General features: G+C 39.7%; 1 protein-coding gene across 5 annotated transcripts in view; it reads left to right on the top strand.

The window, feature by feature from the left end:
* Positions 1-2,712: 2,712 nt before the first annotated feature.
* uacab (uveal autoantigen with coiled-coil domains and ankyrin repeats b) overlaps positions 2,713-23,856 on the top strand; it is a 40,565-nt gene continuing 19,421 nt past the window's right edge. For 2 of the 5 annotated variants that reach the window (XM_079338801.1, XM_079338798.1), the window contains exon 1: positions 2,713-2,982. In XM_079338801.1, coding sequence (XP_079194927.1) covers positions 2,935-2,982 — 48 coding nt within the window. In that variant the 5' untranslated portion in view covers positions 2,713-2,934. Of the gene's footprint in view, positions 2,983-22,519; positions 23,263-23,856 lie in introns of those variants that run through there. The other 3 variants (XM_079338800.1, XM_079338797.1, XM_079338799.1) reach the window with 3 other exon arrangements.

The following is a 23,856-nucleotide window of genomic DNA, read 5'->3' as shown; positions in this document are numbered from 1 at the left end:
AATCGCAGCAAAAGGTGGCGCTACAAAGTATTAACTTAAGGGGGCTGAATAATTTTGCACGCCCAATTTTTCAGTTTTTTATTTGTTAAAAATGTTTGAAATATCCAATAAGTTTCGTTTCACTTCATGATTGTGTCCCACTTGTTGTTGATTCTTCACAAAAAAATTACAGTTTTAAATCTTTATGTTTGAAGCCTGAAATGTGGCAAAAGGTCGAAAAGTTCAAGGGGGCCGAATACTTTCACAAGGCACTGTAGATATGCACTGCAGTTTAGAGCATGGATTAATATTACTTGAAGAAGACAATGAACAATAACAAGCATCTTTCATGCACAAGAGATTAATCATAAAAGATGTACAATCTCAACCTGCCTTCAGAAATAAAAGTACTAAAAGTACAAGGTATCTAGAATGATCCAGTTTAGTATGTTATACATTACATACATATACATTTTAAAATGAATAATAAAGCACTTAAATGCCGCAGTTGGTAAGACACTAGACACTGCTTTCTGTTTACTAGCGATTAAGTCCTATTGTAATATACTGTATAATATGAAAAAAGTACAAGTGATGTTCAAAAAAAAAAAAAAACAATGTTCTTTGTCTTCCCCTGAAATTCAGCAAAGAGGTTAAAAAAAGGCAAACCATTAAAAATGCACAAATCCCTCAATCAAGAGCACATTCATGTTGAGGACTGAGTAATAGTTATATTCTAGAAAATGGTTTACATACTTACTCCACCTGATAAACAACTCCACATCTGATAAACAGTCACAGTAAGTCATATGTCTCACTCCAACCAGCTCCAGAAACATAATGGAAGGACAATCAGAGTAATGTAGCATACAGTCAGATATTTCCTTACAGTAAAGGCAGTACAAGTTAGCAAGATTTAAATGGATATGATTTATAAAGATGTTTTATGAACATTCGTGGGTAAATTAAGTCCATTTTTTTTTCTATTAAGTCAGTTTACATTCCTTTTCATTGATTTTTTTTGTGTGGAAAGAGCTCACTAGGGGGCAGCATTTTCTCTTTTTAATAATTTATTCCTCCCTAAAATGTGATGCCCATCTGTTGGTTCAAGAGCCAGTGCTGATAATTATATATATATGCATATATAACTATATGTCCTTATGAGCCCAAGATGGCGCAGTTTAACGAAAGTATTAATTTTAATCTACAGCAGGGACTCAGAAGATTATGTACCTCTCCACATACTTACATTCATATCTTACATTAAAGTATGGATGTGTGTGCTCTGGTTGTAAATAACATCTTTTGAGTTGTCTGCAATTTGATGCAATTATGTTTCACTACAACTATTTTGTGAACAGACATCAAATGGGAGGATTACAAAGATCAAGGAGAAATCACAAACAACTCTGAGTCGAAATATATCTTTACGTCCTTGAACACATCGTGCACATTCTTCCTTGTTACTTTTTATCTGCTCGTCTTTATCAGCTTGGTATTGTGGTGGTGTACAACATGTTTTTCGTAGCCTTACTGCCACTATTTCTAAACTAAACTATGTGGCATTTTATGTCCTCATAGAAATTATTTCTTATCACACCTCTTTCCACAAGATAATAGTAAGGTGTGTGAAGAAGTAGATGGCTGGCTTTTCAGTATTTACAAAATGCAGTGATTGTAGATACCTGTTCAGTTATGCAAACCAATGGTGTATTGCATATCAAAGATAATAGAAGCAGACAGTCAGAAAAGCTGATATTGGCTTTATGGAGGATGTACAGCCTACAGACTGTTTCTCTACACAATGCTATAAATAATTTAACATTTGCTCCGCTCTGAATAAAGTAGCATTGGCTAATGTGTAAATGTAGAAATTAAATGTAGAATTATCAAAGTCAGTGGTAGCTACCTTATGAAACATTTATGCAAATACATGCTGAGCATAGTCTTAGATAAATGCATGAGCTTTCCTTTTTACTGTATACCTAAGCATGACTATAGTTTCTGCAAAAGAGGAGACAAAAAGGAAAAATAGATGTTGGTGTGTATGCCCATGGCACATTCTGGCTTTATTCTGACTACTAAAGATTTAAGAATGACTATAGGCTAGAATGACGTAATTAGGGGCTTTGTCAGAGAGGCCATTGTACACAAGAGTACAAAGTAGACCAATACAGCAAATATAGCTTTGAGGTGATTATTCTTCATGCATTAAAACTACATGATCCCATATACTGCAGGCTATACAGTATTTTGTAAAGGTATACCAACAGTAAAGATGTTAAATAATTGTAAATGGACAATAAAGCAAGGAATTGTCATTAAAGGATCCACAAAACAAACATGTCAGTCTCAGGGCTGGGTTAGGCTACCTCGTGTCATGACAACACCTGAAGTCCTCAAAACAGGGAACTTGTTACAGGACGCGTCTCAGAAAGGTAATGAACCGATAAGATAAGACAATTTAGTGATGGCTAAATGACTTTTACAGCCAAAACAAGGTGTTTTTACATCAACAACTTGGATAAATAGATGTGCACCACTTTGTTCACAGACATGTAGAAAACATATCCAGGTGTTCTCGTTCTTCAGGTAGCCTGACTCTGACGTCACAACAGATTTTTTTTTCCTTCCCTATATCCCAGGATGTCTCCAACTTCTCTCCACGGCGCTTGACAAGGAAGTCCCGCCCTCCAGACGTTGCCGATTGGATCAAAAAAATTGAACAGGCAGCGCATTCTTCGGTGTGACTGGCTTCTACATGTGTCAATCAAATTGCGACCAGAGTTTTGCGGTCAGGCGTCAGGTGAAACTCGCCCTGGGAGGAAAAAGGGATAGATGTACTACGTCGAACTTAACTTTCTGGAAAGTTTTTTTTATTATATATATATATAGGCAACTATTTATGATCTTAATCACCAAAGGAAACTTTAAAAAAAATCAAGGACCAACAAGATGAAGAGCCTGAAGTATCGATTGAAAAAGCACGAAGTTACGATCACAGTAAGTTGCTTTTTTTGGTTGCATTTGACAAAGTTTAGAAAATTTCCCCGTCTCATGCTAATGGAATAACTGAGAGTAACGCCATTGTTAATGGTAGCTCATTGGTTGTGTTTTTACATTGTGGAGGTTCTCGTTTAAAAACCCTGACCTCTCGTCCTGAACAGCCACATTAAAGGCGGTCATGTTCCCGCTGAGGCTGGAAAACACACCGCCAGCAAGTCAGACACCTGCACCTCTGCACGAACTGGCTGCATGTGGCCCAACCAAGGCTCACTGTGCACAGCATGCAACCTGTTTGATGGTCTACATTTATAGCAGCTGGCCGTGTTGTTCTGCTCAAAGCGTGGTCTGGAAGAAATCAGTGCAGCAGTGTGTGTCCTGATTGTAGTTAGGTGCCTATAAAAAAGGGTTCTCAAAGTTGTTAGACTATGAACTCCTTTCAGGTGAGACATTTTTCCAAGGACCCCCTCATAAGATTTATAAGCATATATCAATACAATGTATCCGTGTACTGTGCAGTACTTTGCAATGATATAATTGGGATACATTTATACTGAAGTGGGCGGGAGTTTTGGATTTTTTGTAAATTATTCTGTGGACCCCCAAGCTAAGGTTCGTAGACCCCTGGGGGTCCTGGGACCCCCCCCCCCCCCCCTTTGAGAATCACTGGCCTAAAACCGGACTGTTTGTTTATGCGTAGTCCAGGTCTGAGAATTTTTGTGTAAGGTTAAAAATGTGACTTTTCTAGAAATAAGCTGCTCACAAACTTGTGAGTCACAATAAAGCTGCACTTTTATGTTGGTGGAGAAATGTGAAAGTTAGAGAAATGTACAGATTCTGTGGTATTTGTTCAACAGGGAAACTGTAACTCTCCTGGCAGCTTTTTAGGTCCAAACAGTGTTCCCGGGATTTGTTTTTTGAGTAGCCTACAGATTGTGTATTTCGTTCAGAAAATATAGATTGTTTCACTTTCACTCTAACTCTGAAATGTTACTACAACATCTACAAAGCACACCTTTTAGCATGAGGCTCAGTTGCTAGTTCATATGGCCTACTCATAGCTAAGACTAGAACCAGTCTAATCAGTGGTGCCTAAAGAAGTAGGAATGCTCTTTACTTTATAAAAATCTTTTTGAAATGGCCCGTCCACTATAAACAGTGACATGTGAGACTGCTACTACATGTTTATGTCTCAAGTGTGTACCAAAAGTTGTCTCTACAATTGGGTGTAGAGAAGAGTCCTATCTGTGCAATATATCTGATTAATATTACTGTACCTTGTCAATCAACATGTGTCTTTGGCATCTCACAACTCAGCCCGTCTACTTGTCTATAGCCCTTTTCAAACTGCTTAATTAGGTGATGCAACTAAACTCAGCCATATCACAGATGTAAATTCATAATGACGTGATGTCAGCATCCCAGTCTGTGAATTCACATGGTGTGTTTCTGCATTGCTGAATCATGGCTCAATAGGCGCTCCACATACACACCTAGTGAGACACGCACACAGTGCTGCACTCCCCCACTCCGCTAAAAAAAAACCTGTCTCGCCTCTGTTACTGTAACTCAGAAGACGTTACAGAGGAGTGATCACTTCGTCTTCTGCGTCTTTATTAATGTTATGTCACAAATCCAAAAGTTAAAATCTTTACATCAGCCGAGGATCTACATTGCCTACAAAGAGAACATCATGCACAAACCACGGCAAGCTGTTTACTGCTTACTTCTTATTGTTTTCTAACACAATGCTTTCTGCCACTCGCTGGCTGAAGGTGCAGTGACTCCACCCACTGTGATGTCACATGTAATTGCATGCACTCTATTCAGCCTGATACTGAAAGTAATCACAGGGCGGGACGAGGCTAAATAAAGTAGGTGTCTCTGTTTCTTGCTCTTTAGAATGGTAATAAACACTACACCTTTCACACAGTGAGGCGTCCCACTGTCACCTTTACACCACCTTAGCTGTCTACAAATGTTGCTTATGTTTAAGCATCGACGTACAACATATTTGCTTATGCACAACAGAAAAGGGCAAGCCTAAGGTTCCCCTGGCTCCTAACCAGCCTGATATATAGGCAGGTCAGTTTGCTTTTGTGTACAGCTCCGTGGATACACTTTGAGTCCCTGCAGGAATGTTAGAATTAGTTGTGTCTAAGTTAAGTGTGCATACTTAACGTCCTAGAGTACTGATTAATCAACACAATAATACACTTTACTGTTTAGAGTAGCCTTGAGGTCAATCCATTTAAACCATGTTCAGCAAAATCATTGTGGACCTCACTGTTAGATTATTTCTTCCAAATCTTTGAATCTGGCCTTTGAACTTTCCTGAACAGATAGTCATTACAATTCTGCACAGTTCAACATGCAGTGGGTGTTTGGCACTGCACTCTGTTCTCCGCTCCCAGCAATTACCATGAGAAAGGCCCAACGCCAGAGGAACTGTGTGCGGTAAACTATCCGGCCCCTTTCAAAGAGAGCCTTTCAGGAGTGAAATGGTATTGTATCTGCATTGAAAGTCGCCTCACCCCTACGGCAAGAAGCAGAGACAAGCATTCAGGGTGTTGTTGTGTCCTGTGGCAATTTCTGTTGTGTTTTCTTTGTTAAAAGTTCCCTGAGGAGAGCTGTGTGGAGGAGACTGACAAGACATTTACACAGGTCTGAGGGATGAGCCCCACTACATTCCACCGTGCAGGCAGATACCGAATGAAAAGCAGACGGATGGTAGCACTTTTACGGACACACTAATTTAGGGCAGCGCTCATTTATAAAGTAAAAGGTAAAGATTGATCCTTTGTTTCAGATCATCACATGCTTCAATCCAACTTCAAACTGTACATTTTCAGAAAACAAATCTCAGCATCACAGTGTTTCTTTAGAAGACTGAGTCCTAGTTTTGAGCTTAAAATTCATGCCCTCCTCCTCATTGGTATTTAACGTCTGGAGACAAACTCTCTTACTTTTCCTGAGAGGGTAGCTGACTCATAATCAAGAACAATACACCAGCATTTTTAAGCAAGGGAAAGGAGATGGGGAATAATATTTAGCTGTCCAGAGAAAACAAATCGGCTGAGGAGGTTATCTCCTCAAGCAAGAATTCATGGATTTATTTTTTTAATTTTTAAGCAAATAATCCATAAACTAACTGTGCCATTTTCAATGTGTTATCACTTGCTTTCATTATTTTTCCCCAACTATGATAACCATAAAAATTGTTGGCACAAGCTTATTTCAGTGAAGGAATGCTAAAAAGGCTGCCAAATAATTTAAGGTATCTGGAAAAAATCTGAACCCTTAGAAACCAGGAAACAAAATGCCAGGGCTTTTAATCCTTCAACAACAGCAGGGATGGAGTGTTGGCACCGATTTGCACCAGGCAGGGCTCCAGTTTTTATTGAGGTCTTATGTAGACAATGATTTATTCTCTGACGACTGATTAATGAAAAGGAATATCATTACTGACAATCTCATGATTAATAATGTAAAAAACAAGGTTTCATTGTTAAGTTAGACAAAGAAATAACTGAACAGCAACTTGATCATTTGATGTTGTATTTTTATTATTGGCCAATAACTTTGGTCCAACAATACATTGGTTTAGCTCTAATTGTTGAGTAACATGCTGATGATATCAAAATGTATCACATTTGCTCAAGACATGGTTCATGTTAGTGTAAGGGCCTTCACCCACAGTCCCCTCGGCTTGAGTCTCACTTTGCTTAGGCCACGTTTGTTTTCACCCAAAAGGGGGCGTGGTCACTCTGGTCACGCGCGCCGGACGTAAGGTTGGGCTGCTCTTTTGAATTGAAATTGTCCTGTCCAGCTTCTCCTTATCCACAGGAAAGATGTGATTGAAAGACTTGATTGAATATGCCTAAATATCCATATAAGATGTCCTCTACAGGATTCTAATGTTTTATGTTTGGACTGACATTCTCCCAACACCTTGGCAGGATATAAACTCAGATTTTTAAAGCAAACGTGCTAAAAAAGGGTGACAGCGTCAGCAAATCTTGGCTCTAATACAGAGTTTGTATCTCGAGAGGGGAGAGGATAGGCGAGATATGGGAGGAAAATGTGAGTAACTGGATTTCCTGGTTAGTGTTGGGATTAGTCTGAGCTGTCACAGTCACAGCTTGTTGTCAAAACAAACAGATAGGGTCTCCACTTTTTTTGTCTGTGAGGCTCAAGCAGCAAGCTCCAGTGTTGAAAAATGAAGCCACTGCCGAAGGGTAAAAACCTGCAGTTCATCGAGTGTCACATACACACCCATTCAAAATGCCTGTTTTTGCAGCTGACATAAACATGTTTACAGTCAGACAACATTGGTCTGATTAGATCCTGTCTTCACTCTGTACGGGGGTTGCATTTTTTAAACAACTCATATATTTAGCTTTTTATGAAGGAGTTATTTATTGGTCAGGCGAAAACTAGCATAATTTCATCCTCTCTGTTCTCTGTATTCACTTACCTCCTCCCCTCTGTGCTCCCACACAAGCCCCGCCCCTCACTTACATGCACTAGCGCCATTGGTCCAGAAACAGATTTCAGCTCATGCTCGTGCATTCATGGAGTAGAGAAGCTTGATTGGTTTATTAAAAAAAACGAACCGTCATCCAACATTGGTCGAAGTCTTTACAGGCTTACAGCTGCTACAGGTGACAGATTTTCTTTGTTCCTTTTTCGGAACTCATATCTTAATTACTGTCAGGACATAAAGACAATTTTAACCAAAAACTTCAAGTGTATCTGGAGGAAATTACCTGCCCTACCTTTAACCACCATCGACAGGCTTCAAAGCCAAACAAACAAACTCACTGAGACTGTCCATGTTCACGTGTTTACATGCCATGTGTCCTTCCGAGAAAGATCTTCTGTTCCATCTGCCTGCCAGACCTCAATAAAAAGAAAATTGATTTGGCTTTGCAAGGCTCATCCTCTATTAGTTTGTCTATTTTTATTTCTTCTCAAACTCCATCTCTGAAGAGCTCACATATCTCATCTCTAATGGAAACAGGAACTTGACATTCCTGTCTCCATCAGCGATCCCTATATCCTCATGCAGTACAGATTCACATCTGTTGTGAAGGTGTATTTCAAATTTCACATGTAATCATATCTGTGATTTATGATGGGTGACCTAGCAGTTGGGAACCGACTCATGTGTGGAGGTCTCGGTCTTCTGGGTGAACAGCCCAGGTTCAGGTCTGGCCTCTGGCTTCTTTTCAGCGTGTCGTCTCCATCTCTCTACACCCAGTTTCCTGCTGTCTTCACTGTCCTATCAAATGGAGGCAGAAAGCCCAAAAATAAAGCTTTTGATGCAAGTATGGCCATGCGTCAAGAAAAGGTGATCCATTGTGAGGATTGATCTAGATGCTAGATAGATAGATACTTTTATTGATCCCGAGGGAAATTCAAGGTTTGATTCTAAACATTTCAATTTGATTTCTTTGTTTTAAAAAAATATTTGATAAGAATAATAGACTGGCTGAATCCAAAGAAGAGCAAGTGAACGCTTAGCCCCTTCTTCTGGTGTCGTTGGCTCATTGATTAAACTACTAATTGATTTTTTTTTTGTTTGCATTGCTCAAGGACAGACATGAACTTGCAGCACACAGACCACATGCCTCTGGTTTTTAGCGTCTTAACAGAGTGGTGACAGTGTTGAAACTTATTTTTTTTAAAACTGAAAATATTTCACTTCCCAAACAACCTTTTTTTAAAATTTAGAAATGCACTCAACACATTGTTAGGCCTGTCACAGTACATGATTGTGTTGTTTTTATTCCACTCGAAGGTCACCTTGAGTGTCATGAAAGGCTCCCATAAATAAAATGTTAAAATTAATTTTGGTGTGGCACTCGATGTAACTCTTTACACAGGAAAACATTTTTAAACGTGTGTGTGAGACGATTATGTGAGTTGAATTAAAAGTCATTGGGCGCCACACCTCTTAAGATCACATACATTCAGGAATCATCATCACAGACACGTTGTCAGTCTGTGCTGCTCTGCCTGCAGTGCAAACACATCTCATGTATGAAGGCTGATTATTGGGATCTTTGATCCCAGACATAGGTTTTAAATCGAATCAGATTATGGTCAGAGCAATTAATTAATCAGATAAAGGTGTTTTTATGTTTCTTTACGGACTGATCCTTTAGTTGTCGTTTTTAAATTGATTTGTGGTAAAAGATGCCTCTCCAAATTACATAACTCAGTTTACTCCTTGTTTTAATCCACAATCTGATCTTTGTCATTGTGATGTCACAATTACTATTTGATCTGTTGCTTTAATTTATAATAATGTTTCAGACTGAAAAAGTGAAAGGTACACAGATCCTTCCAGTTGTTTCTAATACCAGGACGTTTTTTGTAGCAGCTAGAGTCCACTTGCAGAATTTTTTCTGCTTCTTGCCCTGTAATTTGGATTAAGAAAAACATTTATGTTGCTCTAAAAGATACTGAGCTTAAGTTATTGTCCATGAATATCCATAATAAATAAAGTAAATAGTAAAATAGATTTATTGTACCATAAGAGGTTGGGTTTGCTGTAGAGTTCAGATTGGGGGGGATTATGTCGACCACTGGTTTTCCTGTATTCAGATGCAGTATATTTTTATATGCGAGAGTAGGACTGCTTCCAGCTTCAACATCTTTGTCAACACAAGTTGTAGAATTGAATCTTTGAAAGAGGGACACGATTGGATCGAGGAGATTTTATCAGAATTCTTTCCTATAATGAAAGTTATATTTTACTTCTCTCTCTCTGTGATTTTATGCTCAACAAATGATATGTGATTACACCTGAGCATAATCACAGAGAGGTTGTGTGAGGTCAATAGCAACATGCATTTTATTTGTCCGCTCATGTTTTCCCCCAAGTATCCAAGGTCTGGCCGCTTTAGTTTACACATGTTTCTGCCGGCACTGTATTGTGTTATCACAGCGCTGTTGTGGGGAAACAATTATTAACGGTTTAATTTTATTATCTTAAGTTCTTATGGTTTGATTTCTATTGTTGCATACTTTAAAAAAGCTAGCAGTTAGGAAGAATCATTATTGGATGAACAGTATTTCTTTCAGTTTTAAAGTTAAAACAATGCCTTTAAAGTAAATACACTAAAAATGTAATTTCTTGCTAATGGGCACTTCAGCAGGAGGGACGGTGTAGACCTCGATCCGCCTGGTTTCATTTAATACCTTGAACCTCATCCTACTACGTCCATAGTATTGTCCTTGACTAGGATTTATGTAAGCAAGCCTTATTCTTCAGATGTTGCCCATCGCTGACTGACAGTCGAATGTACGCTGTTTTTTGTTTTTTTGCGCTCATTAAAAGATATTTCTCATTTTAGCTTAACCACATTTAATAAAGTATTTGTCTTCTAGATTTGGAATAACACTTCATCCATCATTTTTCTCACTCATTAAGGCGACTTTATAACGATATTACACGCACAACAAAGCAGGCACACACTCAAACTGTGTGAGACTGGCGGTGGACTGAGGCTCTATTCCTCTGTTTTCATTTAACCAGATAATTAACCCATGAAGATCTTTGTCACAATAGTGACCTGGCCCAGATTACATGATAAAGAAACGGTTTGAATAGTTATTGAGTAAAGTTAATTCATATATTTTGTCAGAAGGCCCAGCACTGTTTGAGTGTGCCATTGGAAATATTTTTTGTCTGGGCTGCACTCCGTCAGTATAGTCTGTGACTGAACATAGCATGGTTCGTTTGAAAGAATTCTCAACAGAAAACCTACACTGATCGTCAAAACGGATCATTTAGTTTGCAAAACCTTCATCAGTGAAGTGTTCATACTTATCTAATGAGCAGCTTCCCTCAGACAAAGACACACAGTACAAGCAAATGAAGGGGCTGAATCAAGGATAGAGCATTCATTCAAGTATTTGCTGCCTCTCCAGTGCAGACAGCATTTATACATACACTTAACTCCATTTATACGAGGGTCATTTCTCAAATCTTTAATGGCAGCAAGGCTTTTGTGGAACTGAACTGAAGCTGTTCACTTTTTTACCATCTATTGTATGATACCTGCATTTGGAGAAGAAATGAGCTCCCTTTAATCTGTGAGTAAAGTTTGGTGAATTCACATTTTCCTCCGTCTTTAAGCTCATGGAGACACTGTGTGTGGCACCTATAGGGTGAAAGGAGGATAGTGCATCTCTTGCCCATGTAGTAGTTTTACTTTTTTTCTTCTTCTTCAAACAGAGAGCAGGGCGTGGAGGAGCTGATGATTGCAGGGAAGTTAGAGGAGCCACTTAGAGTTTGACTGTATTGTTTGAAAGTGGAACTGAAGCTGAACCAAGGATCCTTCTCCATCTGCTGTACGACGTGCTGTTGCATTCAGTGACTCTAATTTGAAGTAGCAAAACTACTCTTAGGAATGGCCGTGCACAAATGTATTTCTTACAATGTCTCAGTTGTTGAAAGTGTTGCAATCAACATCACTTATTTTATTTAAGAAAAATCAGTTTCTTTTAAAGTTCATTTTAAAGACCTTTTCAAAATGTGTACAAAAAGAAAACCTTTTGTGTAAGATCAATCTTGTTTTCTCCAACACAAACAGACTACAACAGGAGCTTGCCACAGCTGTGGGTCTTAAGTGTGCTCAAAGACATATTGGAAATAAATGTTTTTCACCTTTTCAAGATAATGATGAGTCTTCAGGGCTCTGAGCACCTACCGAACACAATCCCATTGAAACTTCCTGCAGCAAGTTCAGTTTGTACCGACTGCTTGAAAAGAAATGTTCTTCAGTTGTTGCTGTTTGTTGTCTGACTGCTCTGTTGTTGTTGGCTGTCTGAACCACCCGTGTATGATCCATTTAAAGCCTTGAACAATAGTTAGCATGTTATACAAGAAGCTTTTATTTGATGTTGTTTTGCCTTCACAAATTCTAACCCCTGCCTTTTCCCATTTCCTATTCTGCCCTTGCTACTCAAATGCCACAGGCCTCCAACAAACCCCATTAAGAAAAAAGCCATTTTAAATTGAGTATTTCTGAAATCTTCAGTCATATTCATAATGTTGCAAAATCTGCAAAACTGCTATTTGGTTGCCATAGAAACAGCAGGCACACATTTTAGTTTACCTGCGTCATCAGAAATGAAACCATTATGGTAACAACAATTTTCCCCTATAATCACACAATTAGGGTGATAAGGCTCAGAGGGCTTCAATAATTATAATAATGGTAGCTGGGCTTTATAGTAATAAATAATTGTCTACTACTGAGGATTCAACCCGGGAGAGAACTCAACTTGCTTTTACTTTTTCATGGTAACATTTTTTGCAGAGGCAGAACAAAAGGATATCCAGTATGTTCTTCCAGCAAGGAGCTGAGATGGTAGTAAGCACAAGATGTGAAATCGGAATCAGTATTTTTAAGAGTGCATTATTAGAGAATTATGCTAATTTGCTTATTTCATGATAATTAACACCAGTCCAGAGTTATAAGTTGTACTTTGTAGCCTCCTACCTACGGGGACATTTTCTGAAGATGCTGAGGAGTCTTAAAGGCCCTGAGCACCCACTGAGCATGATCAACCACAAACGGTCATTAGCAAGCTTAAACTGTAATTCAGAGAGACCCAGCAGGCGTTCTTATTCCTCGGTGGCAGTTCAAAGATTTAGGGTTCATAAAAATCTCTGTCTTCCATTTAAGAGTGTGAGTTTTGTTTACTCCGTGAGTTTGACTTGGTATTGACTGAATGTTGTTTGCTGTAGTATCTCCCCTGACAAGCGCCTGTCAGATTAAATTACTGCTCTGCCTTCGTCCTGTCTGGAAAATTGTATTCTTGCTGAACAATGAAGCAGAGATTGCAGTCACACATGAATGTAGTGGATGCCAAGCAACATCATTTTCTATTCGAATTTTTGTTTCCATTAATTTACACCAGTTCACTGATGGCTTGCTGTGCTTGATTTTTAAAATGGCTCTGTTTTGTCATACTAAAAGCATAGGAGCTAAAGATTTGATTCATAAGTCAACATGTAACCCTTTATGCTAACAATAAGATAAGATGCATAACAATTTCTAAAGTATAACTTGAGTTACAGTGATTTATAAGACCTGCTGCTTCAGATAAGCCTGTATAGTAGATTACATTGACTGAAAATGCATCTTTATCTCGATCAACACCTCAAGTAAAACACATTTAATGGCTTAATGGTGAATAATGCTGTCAGTAAGATTAGCTGACAATTCTGATAGTGGCTCTTTGGCTATATAATTATTAAAGAAAAGAAAACTGTAAGGAGAGAGCTTTTGTTGAATGTCTAAAAAAGGTGTTATTGGTAGACTGATTATGTTCAACGAAGCTCGCTTTATGGCCCAACGTTGGATTACTTAGTGCCGAATGGATCCGTTCCAACCAGGCACAAAGACATGATACTACTTCTATGGCAGTGTGGTTAGCAGTAGCTGATATCTTCATTCGAGTCAAGGTTCAACCGATCTCTCATTAAGAACGATTTCTGCATAGTTAGCTGTAACACAACGGATCCCTATTTGTTAACATTGGCATTGAATGTATATGAACGGTAGGAGGCCAGCTCTCAGACAGGATCCACAGCAGTTTGTTTTAGGCTGGATGTTGTGGTGGCTGTAGAGTGGGTGGTAGCGTGACGGTCTGTGTTTTTAGGATTAGTGTCTGGCTCCATGGGAGCAGCGGACAGCCGTGAGGTCATCTCAGGGGAGTTATCAGTCTGTGTTCCCATGGTTCACCCGTGATGGTCCCCATAGAGCAGAGAGCTGACTCTGTGGGAGAGCAAGCGTGTCTGTTTGTATCGGGTTTGTTGAGTAAGGGTCTCTTAGTTCAGATTTTCGGCTGTTTGTCTTTATGATGAATTTTTTTGTATGTTGAGATTAGCAATGTTGAGGGAGTTAAGCATCTGAGGGGGGCGGGGGTGAGATTATTAACTTGAGTTTGGGTGGGCTGCAGCTGACGCACACACACACACACACACACACACACACACACACACACACACACACACACACACGCAGCATGCTGGGCAACAGTAGCACAATGATTCTGCTGATAGGGGACAAGCTGCTGTGAAATGGCTCAGGCTAAGCCTTGTCATGCTGCGCTCTGAGTGGTTTTTTTTATATATCTGTCTCCATGCGGATTAAACAGGTGTCTCTGCTTTGTCAGAAACTTAATGTTGTAACATTTGGTTCGTTTATGTTGGTATGTTTAGGTTAACTGGACATCTCTCAGGCCTTTTGTCTCTGTAAGACTTTTCTTTAACTTTTGGTTGAAAAATGGCCCTGTCAAGTTGTGTGACATGAGTCAGTGAGAGCTGGGTTAAATCATGAATAATTAATGTTCAATGTTGTCAGTTCCAATAAAATGGAACCTTTAATGCAGCCTGGTCATGACCTATACTTAATATTTCCTGACAATGACAGCCTTTTTTGTCCGATAAGTGTGGGTGTGAGAACTTTTCGGCAGCCTTTCATAAAACGACACCTTGCATTGATGTAAGTGCTTCTACGTGAGCAGCAACGGCTGTTTTATATGAAGCTTGTGTTTGTGTGTATTTTGGCTATGAAACTGCAGAACAGTTATCGTCAACTCTTAAGGGAAGTCGAAGTATGAGCAATACTTTTATTTCTGTTGAAGAAGAGTCCCCTGTGTTTCCCTCATGAAAACTACTCCTACCATTTAACTGCAAGCGAAACAAAAGTCAGCAAAAAAAAAAAATTGGAATAAATTATAAATGTAACTCACTCGAAAGATTTCAACAGAGACTGAAAGGTACTTCATCGGAGAGAAGCATGCCCTTGAGACAGGGACAAGGCTTTCAAGATGACAGCTTATTTTATTGTAAGTTATTTTGTATAACAAAAAAACTATTCAGGAAAAGCTTGAATGACTGCATTTTATTGCATTGTAGTTGTCAAGCATACAGTATAGCTACGCTGGAGTGATTCAAACATCTTTATTATACGTAGCCTGCACTAAGAAGCTGTTACCTCATGAAGTACAAGTACCTGATTCAGACCCTCTTTTCTGACAGACTTACTTAAATGACTCGCATTGAAAAGCAACTTGATTGAAGGAGTTAAAGGGGCTTCCAGGAAAGACGTGCTTAGCAACACATTGTAAAGTAAAGGAGGTGGGAGAGCAGAGGGACAAGTTCATACCTGTTCTGTGACTAGCTGCTCTTTATCTTACATGATGACGGTTTGTTTTCAGGAGTTGGATCACCTTGCTGGGTTCACGACAGCAGCTCAAACATCAGCCATGAGCCTTTGAACTGCTGAGTGTAACATAACTTGGCTCAATGAGAACTTTTTTAAAATCATTTTTTGTAACATAGAAGATAAAAGTTTGATCACAGCATTGAGCAAGCATTGTTGAACACATTCTACTCAACGATTTGGAAAAGCTTTCAGTATAGTATTTGACCGTCCCTGCGGTTACATTCCTCGCCTTGCCGGTGTGTGTGGACTTGTAGGTGCTGGCCAAGGCATCATCAGCCCCATCTATCTGTGCCCACGTATAGCAGCATGCCCCAGCGTTCATCACTGAACCAAATACGGGCATGTCAGACTAAAGCCTCCTGCAGTTTGTTCCCTGTTATTGTTCTCATGATTTTCTCTCGGTGAGATAAAAACAATAACTTTCATTCTCTGCGACTCCCTTCAGCCACCTCATATTAAAGTAGCAGTTTGTTTCTCGTTCCCTGTAGTGTGCCTTTCCTGATTGTTATTCATGGCACACAAATGCTGATGGGTGTTTTTGTAAATATAGTCGCTCTTTACCAAAATGACTAGCTTGTTAATTTACGCCAGTGTTTCTGCATTAGGTGACCTCAGTAGCTCTTTATTGGAAATCATATAACGGCCCTACGGCTTCTGTCTGCTCTTTGTTTTTCTCTGTTATCTCCACATCATCACGCCAGCTGCAATAATATTCCATTCCACTAAAGCCCATTTCCCTCTATGTTTTGAATGCTCCTGATTCAGGACATTGTTATTTCAATGATGGTTATTAACATGCGTCAGCGAGGCAGCTGACATTTGAACAGGAAATAGGATTTTTTTATCTCTTTTGTGAAAGCTATGCAGAACATGTACCTTCAGGGGTCATTCCTGGACATTTATCTGTTGTTTTTAACTTAATTATTTTTTTACGCTAACTTAATGTGACTTGTATTTTGTGTAACATTTTATTCAGCTCCTCAATTTATTAATATTCAATAATATCAGATGTATGAATAGTCACAATCACCCTTTGATATTACATTACATTAAACAAACAGCCTTAATCATTTCTACTTGGATTGGTGGTTTAAACTTTCTGCCTAAGAGAGGACACAGCCAACTGGTAAATATATATAACGGTTAGGCCTGAAGCTCTGGCTACATTGGGCATGACATGTTTTTTAAAAGCTTATGGAGTGGATGTGTGCAGCAGAATGGATCGTACTTATTAGCGATCTGCAACACACGGTTGTGCAAAGGCATAAAATGTTGTGTGTTTGGGGAAAGCCATCTTTTTATTTATTTCTTTTCAATCATTCATATGCCATGTTGCAAAGGACACAGGTGGCAAGAAACAATACTGGAGAAATATAAGCGTCAAACCAAAGAGCCAGTAGTCATTTCCTTTGGTTGAAGAAATGGGCTGTATTTGTTGGCACAGGGATAATTGGTGATTATGCATCGTTTGTGATAGTTTCACTGATTATAGTGGAAGTTCAAGCAGCTTCCTTGAAATGTTCTGAAATTACGTGTTCAAGTGTTTTGAACAAGGAAACTGCAGAACAATTTTAGCATTTCTGCTGTGATGTTTTTTAGTTGTACTATTCAATCAAATGTAAACCAGTAATGTTATTCTACAGACACAAAGCCAATCAGTGCATTGAGCAAATATCATGTGACTTGCCTAGATGCTGTTGTTTGAACGGTGTATTCTCGAGTTTACTATCCAATTTAAGCACATTTTAATGCTTATATACACTGATTAGTACTTGAGGGAAGATGCAGTTTAAACAGGGTTCTCTTCACTTCATAATATCGTGCCAACATTTTGTCTTTTGTCTTTATTTTACTGTCATCATATCATTTACATTCCCACTCCTGAATGATATGCTCATCTTTCTTTAATGAAAAACAACCCCGAAGCTTTAAAAGATTGGAGTCTAATCCTCCAAATCCACAACTCAATGAAAAAGCATTATTTAAGGAACCGTTTAGTTTAATTCCTTTGCACTAACAACTTCAAGTGCACCATTTTGACGTCTCTTATGAAATACATGTTTTGTCTTCTGAGAGCTGTCTTCCTGGTTTGAGTGATCAGTGGAGCCTTTCCTGGGGAGTTGGCCGGGGCAAAGTTCACATGTTTCGAGCAACTGCAGGGCTGTTCTGCTGCCTTGGCAGCGGGGGACAGAAGTAAGAGAAAATAGCAATAAAGCTTTGCCCTCTGGGTCATGAGTCATCTAAAAGGATGTGACCCAGCAGCTGGAAGGGCTGCTTTATCCAAATTTGGAGGGTCACCACAAAACTCCCAATTATCCATTTTCCCTAAATGGATCTGTTGCGGTTTCAGAAAGCTTTAATTAAAGTAATCATAAAACAGAACTGTGAGCAGAGTTTTCCATTTTTGAGGTTTCAACTGCTGTAGACAGATTTATACTAAGCCTGCATGATATGGTAAAATATGTATTGTACAATTACATTGATCAATATTGTTAAACATCAAATGAAAAAAAAAATCAGCAACATTCTTCTGAATTTATAATGAATCCAAAAAGCTTCTTCTTTTTTTTTTTTAATTCTTTCACTTCAGAATCGGCATCAGTTATTCTGAGGATAAGTAATAGCTCACTTAATCTTCATCTGACTGCATCCAGTGTGAAAACATGGTGTTATGCACAAGCCTCCTTTCAAATTCAATCGGTAAACTGTACGTGCACACTGAGTGAGAAACCATCTCTCATTTATGTCAAATGACTTTTGCTGCGTTTGTGACAACGATGGATTTTGTACTGCCCTTGTTTACTTACTATACACAGTGAGACTTAGTATCATTGGAATCTTCTTTTGTCCTACCAGTGTTTATTTTTCATCCTCATGACAACAGTTTCTTACTGTCAAAGCTATTGGGAAAAAATAATCAGATTGGATAAAGAAAGCTGGTCTCTGTTTCATCTTTGTGCCAGAATAATAATAAAACTTTAGAGAATTGGAGCTGTTACTTTTTGTCTTCACCACTAGAGGGCGTTTATGTCTGATGGTCCCCCTGCATTGAGCCCACACTCTGCCCAGCAAGAGTGGTCCTGTGTTTAGAAGCTATTCCAAGATATGCAACGAGTGCCTGTGTACATACCAAAAACAGAGTGCCTCCATCTTATGGACACCTGGCCTGAACCATCAGTAAAGGCTCCGCTCGCTCTAAGTGGGACTTTCACTCTGAGGCTTCGAGTTACCTGTTCCATAGTGACAGACGGACCACAATCATTCTGATTCTTGTCACAGCCTCACCTCTTTTACATATTCACTCACCTCATATAGTCTCTGCCTTTCTCTCCTCCTCCGCCCTCTCGGTCTCTGTCCCTGAGGGGTTTCGGTTACACTCTACATGCCCAGACAGTTGCACCACTGCATGCGCAGGTCTGTGGTCGCAGATTAGAGATGTGTGTGTACAGTGTAAGGGATTGGCGAGGGTGTAAAACTGCTAGTGCTCATATAATCCCAGAAATGCCTTGCTGGTTGTGGAAGAGTGGCAGCAGGATTGAGGAGGTTGCATGTTGTAATCGATCAGCGGTTATTTTAGGAATGCTTCACTGAGGCAGTGAAGTGATTATATTGGAGATATTGCTTTCATGTTCACACTCACACTGCAGGCAGCTATTTTGCTGTCACAAACAGCGATCTCTGAGGATTTATGATCAGAATAAACACAGCTGTAAAAAAAAAAAAGAAGTTTTAACTCTTTAGAGTGTATAATGTCTGAGGCTATCAACTAATTTATCCCTTCACTTGTTTAGCTGACACTGTCTTGGTGTGTTTACCTCACACTTAATGAATGAACCTGATGGTACTTAAAGATGCGTGTGAATTAGACTGGATAATCCTTGAAAAATATGATGAAATCAAATAGCACCGTAGAGATAAGCTGCATGGCTCATGTTGTTACCAGTTCCTCAAGTTTTGAAATTCTTTGGTTGTCTGTAGTTTGAAGGGCTGACACCTAAAAGCTGATTATTTCAAACAGTCATTGAAAAGAGTTGGCTCGCCCTTTGTCAGTGTAATATCAGCACTGAAGATGTAAGCTGCATTATGGTACACAGAGGGTTGAAATGCAATCCAATGGGTGGATTATATGTTGTTTCTTTGGTTCTTTGTTCACATTTGAAGTGGAGCTGTTATCGAGCCTGAATGTAATTATCGAGCTTGTTCTTTTCTTGTTTTGAAGAAAAGACTTCTCATTCTCAACAAACAGTGCTGATATTTTCAACATGATTGAATAAAGCACTTTCAGGACAGATGTTTGTGTTGCTTTAACACTCTTTGCAGAGCTTTGGTGGATTTGAGCCTTGTTTAATTTAGCTCACTGGCTGCTCTGAACCTTTTATCTTGTGATGTTTGCTGGTTTAAAAAACAACAACAGTGTTGTGTGTAAAAGACTACAGTAAAAAAGTAACACTTCATGATCTTCTGTCAGACTCCTTAAAGCTCTCAAAGGTAAATCATGACACTCATCTCATGCCGGCGTTAAACTTGATATTATGTTCTTTCTTTGTGCTTTTTCTTTCTTCACCTCGACCTTGTGGAACTGAAGACCAAACAACGTAAAGCCGGCTGCACTTCGCTTTGCAGGAAGGCGAGGAATACAAAGGAGGAATCCTGCGTTCATATTATCCCATATAGTCTTTTGTGAAGTGTCTCCAGATTACACTTGTTATACATTGGCATTATACAAATTATGATTGATCGGTTGAGTTCTGATAAGTGATAATTAGCAAATATTCAAACGGTATGGGAGAAGGATCTTGGTTATCATCGTTCGTGTCACTAACAAAATGTCAAAGGTTTTTCTTTCCATGCCAGAGTGTCTTCTCCCAGACGTGTCGTACGATCACGTCTCCACACTGTCACAGTCAGTGACTGAAGCTTGGCTTTTGACTGGACTATCACTTCACATATTGGTGTATAGTTTTCTGTTTATGTGTTGGCACCAGGTCTGTCATCAGATGACCTGTGGGATATTTTCTGCTGATGATTTCATCTGTGAGGACATTACACGCATTAACGATCCATTAGTCTTGCCAGGGGCAGAGCGAGGCAGCAAAATGAGGCGTTGGAATGAATTACAGCCTCTTGACATCTGTGGAAAACCCGAGTTGAAGATGACAAAGTCTTTAGCCTCAGTATTCTTGGTATTTTCAGACCCAGAATAATCTGTGTGGACAGGTAGAGGCCTGACATGGCTCATCCAGTGTCAGCTGATGTTTTGTTCCACAAAGTCCCTGAAAGATTGAGACGGAAACTTTAGGTAATGTGTTTGTTTTAGTCGCACACAACACGGTTTGGCGTCAACATCCCAGTATGCGTACTGTATGTAGAGGTTACAATACATGAGGAGAGCCGGATACTTCAAGGTTGTACTCTGTTTGCATTTTAGTACTAATAATCACACAGTTTTTATCAGTTAACTGTTCTCCACATTGTAACCACATTAATTTAAGGCTTGAATAAAACATGGGAATGAATGCTGCCCTTTCATTGTAAAACCAGAAAAAAGGCTAAAAGCATGGCTGTACACTCGTAAGGCATGGGTCCATCTACAGACCTCTGAGGGAGTCTGGCGTTTCCGGTGTTTCTGTATAAAAAGATGAACATTTACAATTAAATGTGTGACATGATTTGATCAGTGTACAAGGACATGACGATGACCTGCTGATGGACTGCAGATGTAAACTAGCTCGAAGCTAACTCTGGTGCTATGGCAACGTAAATGGCAAGATTTATGATTTATTATTTTACATGGTCCCTTTACGCACAAACAAGTTACATACAAATATTTGAAACTGCCTTTAAAACGAGTTTTTAGACAAAAAAAGAAAGATCTGATATTTATAGCCATCATGTAATGTAACATGAATTAAATAGAAACATTTCAAGCTATAAATGTTGGATTCCTTTTCAACACCCAGATAAAATACTGTGCGTGTTCTTTAATGCTTTTAAGCTTAAGCACTCAACCTCACACTCATTCAGAGGCCAAAGGCTGTTGTCATTTTTTTCGGCAGGGTGCTATTCCATCAAATGAAATTAAAGATGGGAGATATCTTTGCATCATATTGACGTCATGATATGAAACTAGATCTGAGTTCTGCTCGTTAACTTGCCTGCTCGTAAAGGGTGCAGGAGAGTCAAGTGGTTTCATGTAGACCATTTCACTGTCGGATAGCCATCACATCCACAACACGATTCAACCTCATGTGTTTATAAAAGAGTCAATGATCAACATCATGGTCAAACATCAAGTCATACCTGTAAACCTGTGAATATACTTTTTTTATACGTTTCATTGGTCTCTACCAGTAGTTGACTCTTAAAGTGGCTCGCTTACAGCCCCATCATTAACTAGTACATTAACAGATTCCCTAACAAATACACACACACACACACACACACACACACACTCTCACACACACACACACACCAGAGCACCCGTGTGAGATATTTACGTGACCTATGTACAGTATGCTCTGTGGCTAGGTGCCATTTTGGCGCCTTTGTCTCTATGCTAGGCAGAGCAGCTTTCGTAAGTTGACACCTACTTCTTCACATGACATGTCATGTGGACGAGGTCTTTTCGCATGTTTGTGGATATCAGTTCTGCCAGTCTGGCAGCAGCCTGTAACACAAGGCCACAAGAAGCTGATGCAGCGTGTAAATAAAACGGTCCCTTGGATAGCTTTCTCTGCATCTTCTTCTTGACATTCGGTTATGTGTTTACAGTCTGGGTATTAGTGTAAGTGTGGTTCTGTGGGCTCGCAGTCCCAGACGGGGTCGTAAAAAGGCTGACTTTAACCTTGCTACCACACTGCGAGGATCAGGAGGCTTTGGAGCCACAACACTCCTCTTTAGATTGATGGTTTGTTCAGTGGCTCTTAACCCAGTGTCCTGTGAGGGGTCAGCGCCAAGACCACTTCAAATGTGCAAAGCATAATCCCCACTGACATTAATAATTTCAGATGGAGGCGAGCGGGGAGCGCGGTGGGGGGGTGGCAATGTAAGCAAGGTCTTTTTGGCTGCCCTTGTTTCATGCTGGCAGTGCCGATAGACACTAAAGCCATTACTCATGGTGCAGGCATGTCCAGAATGTATTCTTAGCCCCTGTCTTCCTATCAGTCACTACATAAAGGTTGGAGGGTCAAAAAATAAAGAGGTAACCAGTCTGCAGTGCTGTCTGCACCACTGCTGTTTACCGGGGAGGGGGTGATATTTTAAACCTGGGAGAGCGCACATATTTACCCCGCTGAGCCTGACTGACTTGCCATTTGGTGGGGCGAAGACACTGGAGAGACCACTCTTAGAGGACTGAAGAGGCAACGGGAGAAGCTCCCTAGTTACTGCTCTACTGTGCAGAGAAGAAAAGGAAGAGTATCACAACAACAGAAGATTTTAGTTGAAAAAGAAGGTTTGAGGATAAAGGCGAGAACAGAGGGGAAGACACTGGGGGGAGGAGAGAGGTAGCCAGGCTGAGCTGACTTTTCCTCCAGAGGAGGAGTTGCAGTTGCCGGCCAGGGCAGGTCCCAGGGCTGGCAGGGCTGGCCCAACTGCTTCTCCACCTCCAATCCTTTTCCTCTTCCTCCTCCTTCCTCTCCCTTTAACCGTCACTAAACTGCTGTGCAGTGATGAACTTCAAGGCAGAGCCAATGAGCAACTTAGGAATGCTTAGAAAATCCTGCCAGATGAACTTTTCTGCCTCGAGGGAAGGAAACTCCAGAGGTTGATCCTTAAGAGGACCTCCAGTGCAGTTTAGACTGTCACCCTTTTGTCTCCATCTTGTGTTGCACTCACTGGCTGAGAGCACCAAGAGACTGAGGAGTGTTTTTGTAAACTTTGTTTTTCTTTTCTTCTTTTTTTTTTTTTTTTTTTTTTTTTGTCTTTTTAAAACAAAATCATGGCAACCTTTTCAGTAGCTCGGTGCAAGGACCAGCTGCACTCACCCAAGATGAGCCGCTGGCTGAAATGCACCTCCATGCACTTTGTAGGTATTCTTTGTAATTGATGTCATTCATCCAAAGCTTGTGTGGTGGATACTGATCTTCTGTTTTTATCTTAAAATACAAGTACATGAAGGCTATTTTGATCACAAAGTGGCAGTACGGTATTGTAATTCTTTCTGAACCTCTTGAGGCTGACAATGAGCATCCTCATTGAAGGCTTTGTAATTACCTTGTATTGAACATGTTGTCATAGTGTATTTATGGTTTCATGTTCATTTTCGATTTTTTCATTTTGCATCCTGCTGATGTTCTTACAAATGCAGAGCTTTAAATAAAAGTTGTGCCCATTTGATTTGTTCAAATGTTCTTCTTGAAGCTTTGTGATTTTCTGTTTCCATACTTGGAAGCCATCACTCATGGCGGGGGGGGGGGGGGCCATTCTTGGCACGTGCTGCCCTATCTGAAGTATGTTATTGTATTACAAAAAGAATATCTACATTGCCTTTAGGTCTGTTGTGTTTGTGTCAAACATAAACTTTGTGCTTCATATTTATGTGTCGCTTTGACATCAATTTGTTGGCCCAAAAAATGAAATGTGAATTATGGAAATACTGTCTTTTCAAGATACAAAATCT

Source organism: Symphodus melops (assembly GCF_947650265.1).
Source record: "Symphodus melops genome assembly, chromosome: 3".
Lineage (NCBI taxonomy): Eukaryota > Metazoa > Chordata > Actinopteri > Labriformes > Labridae > Symphodus > Symphodus melops.
The sequence above is the reverse complement of the archived record's forward strand: the minus strand, read 5'-3'. Positions and strand labels throughout refer to the sequence as shown.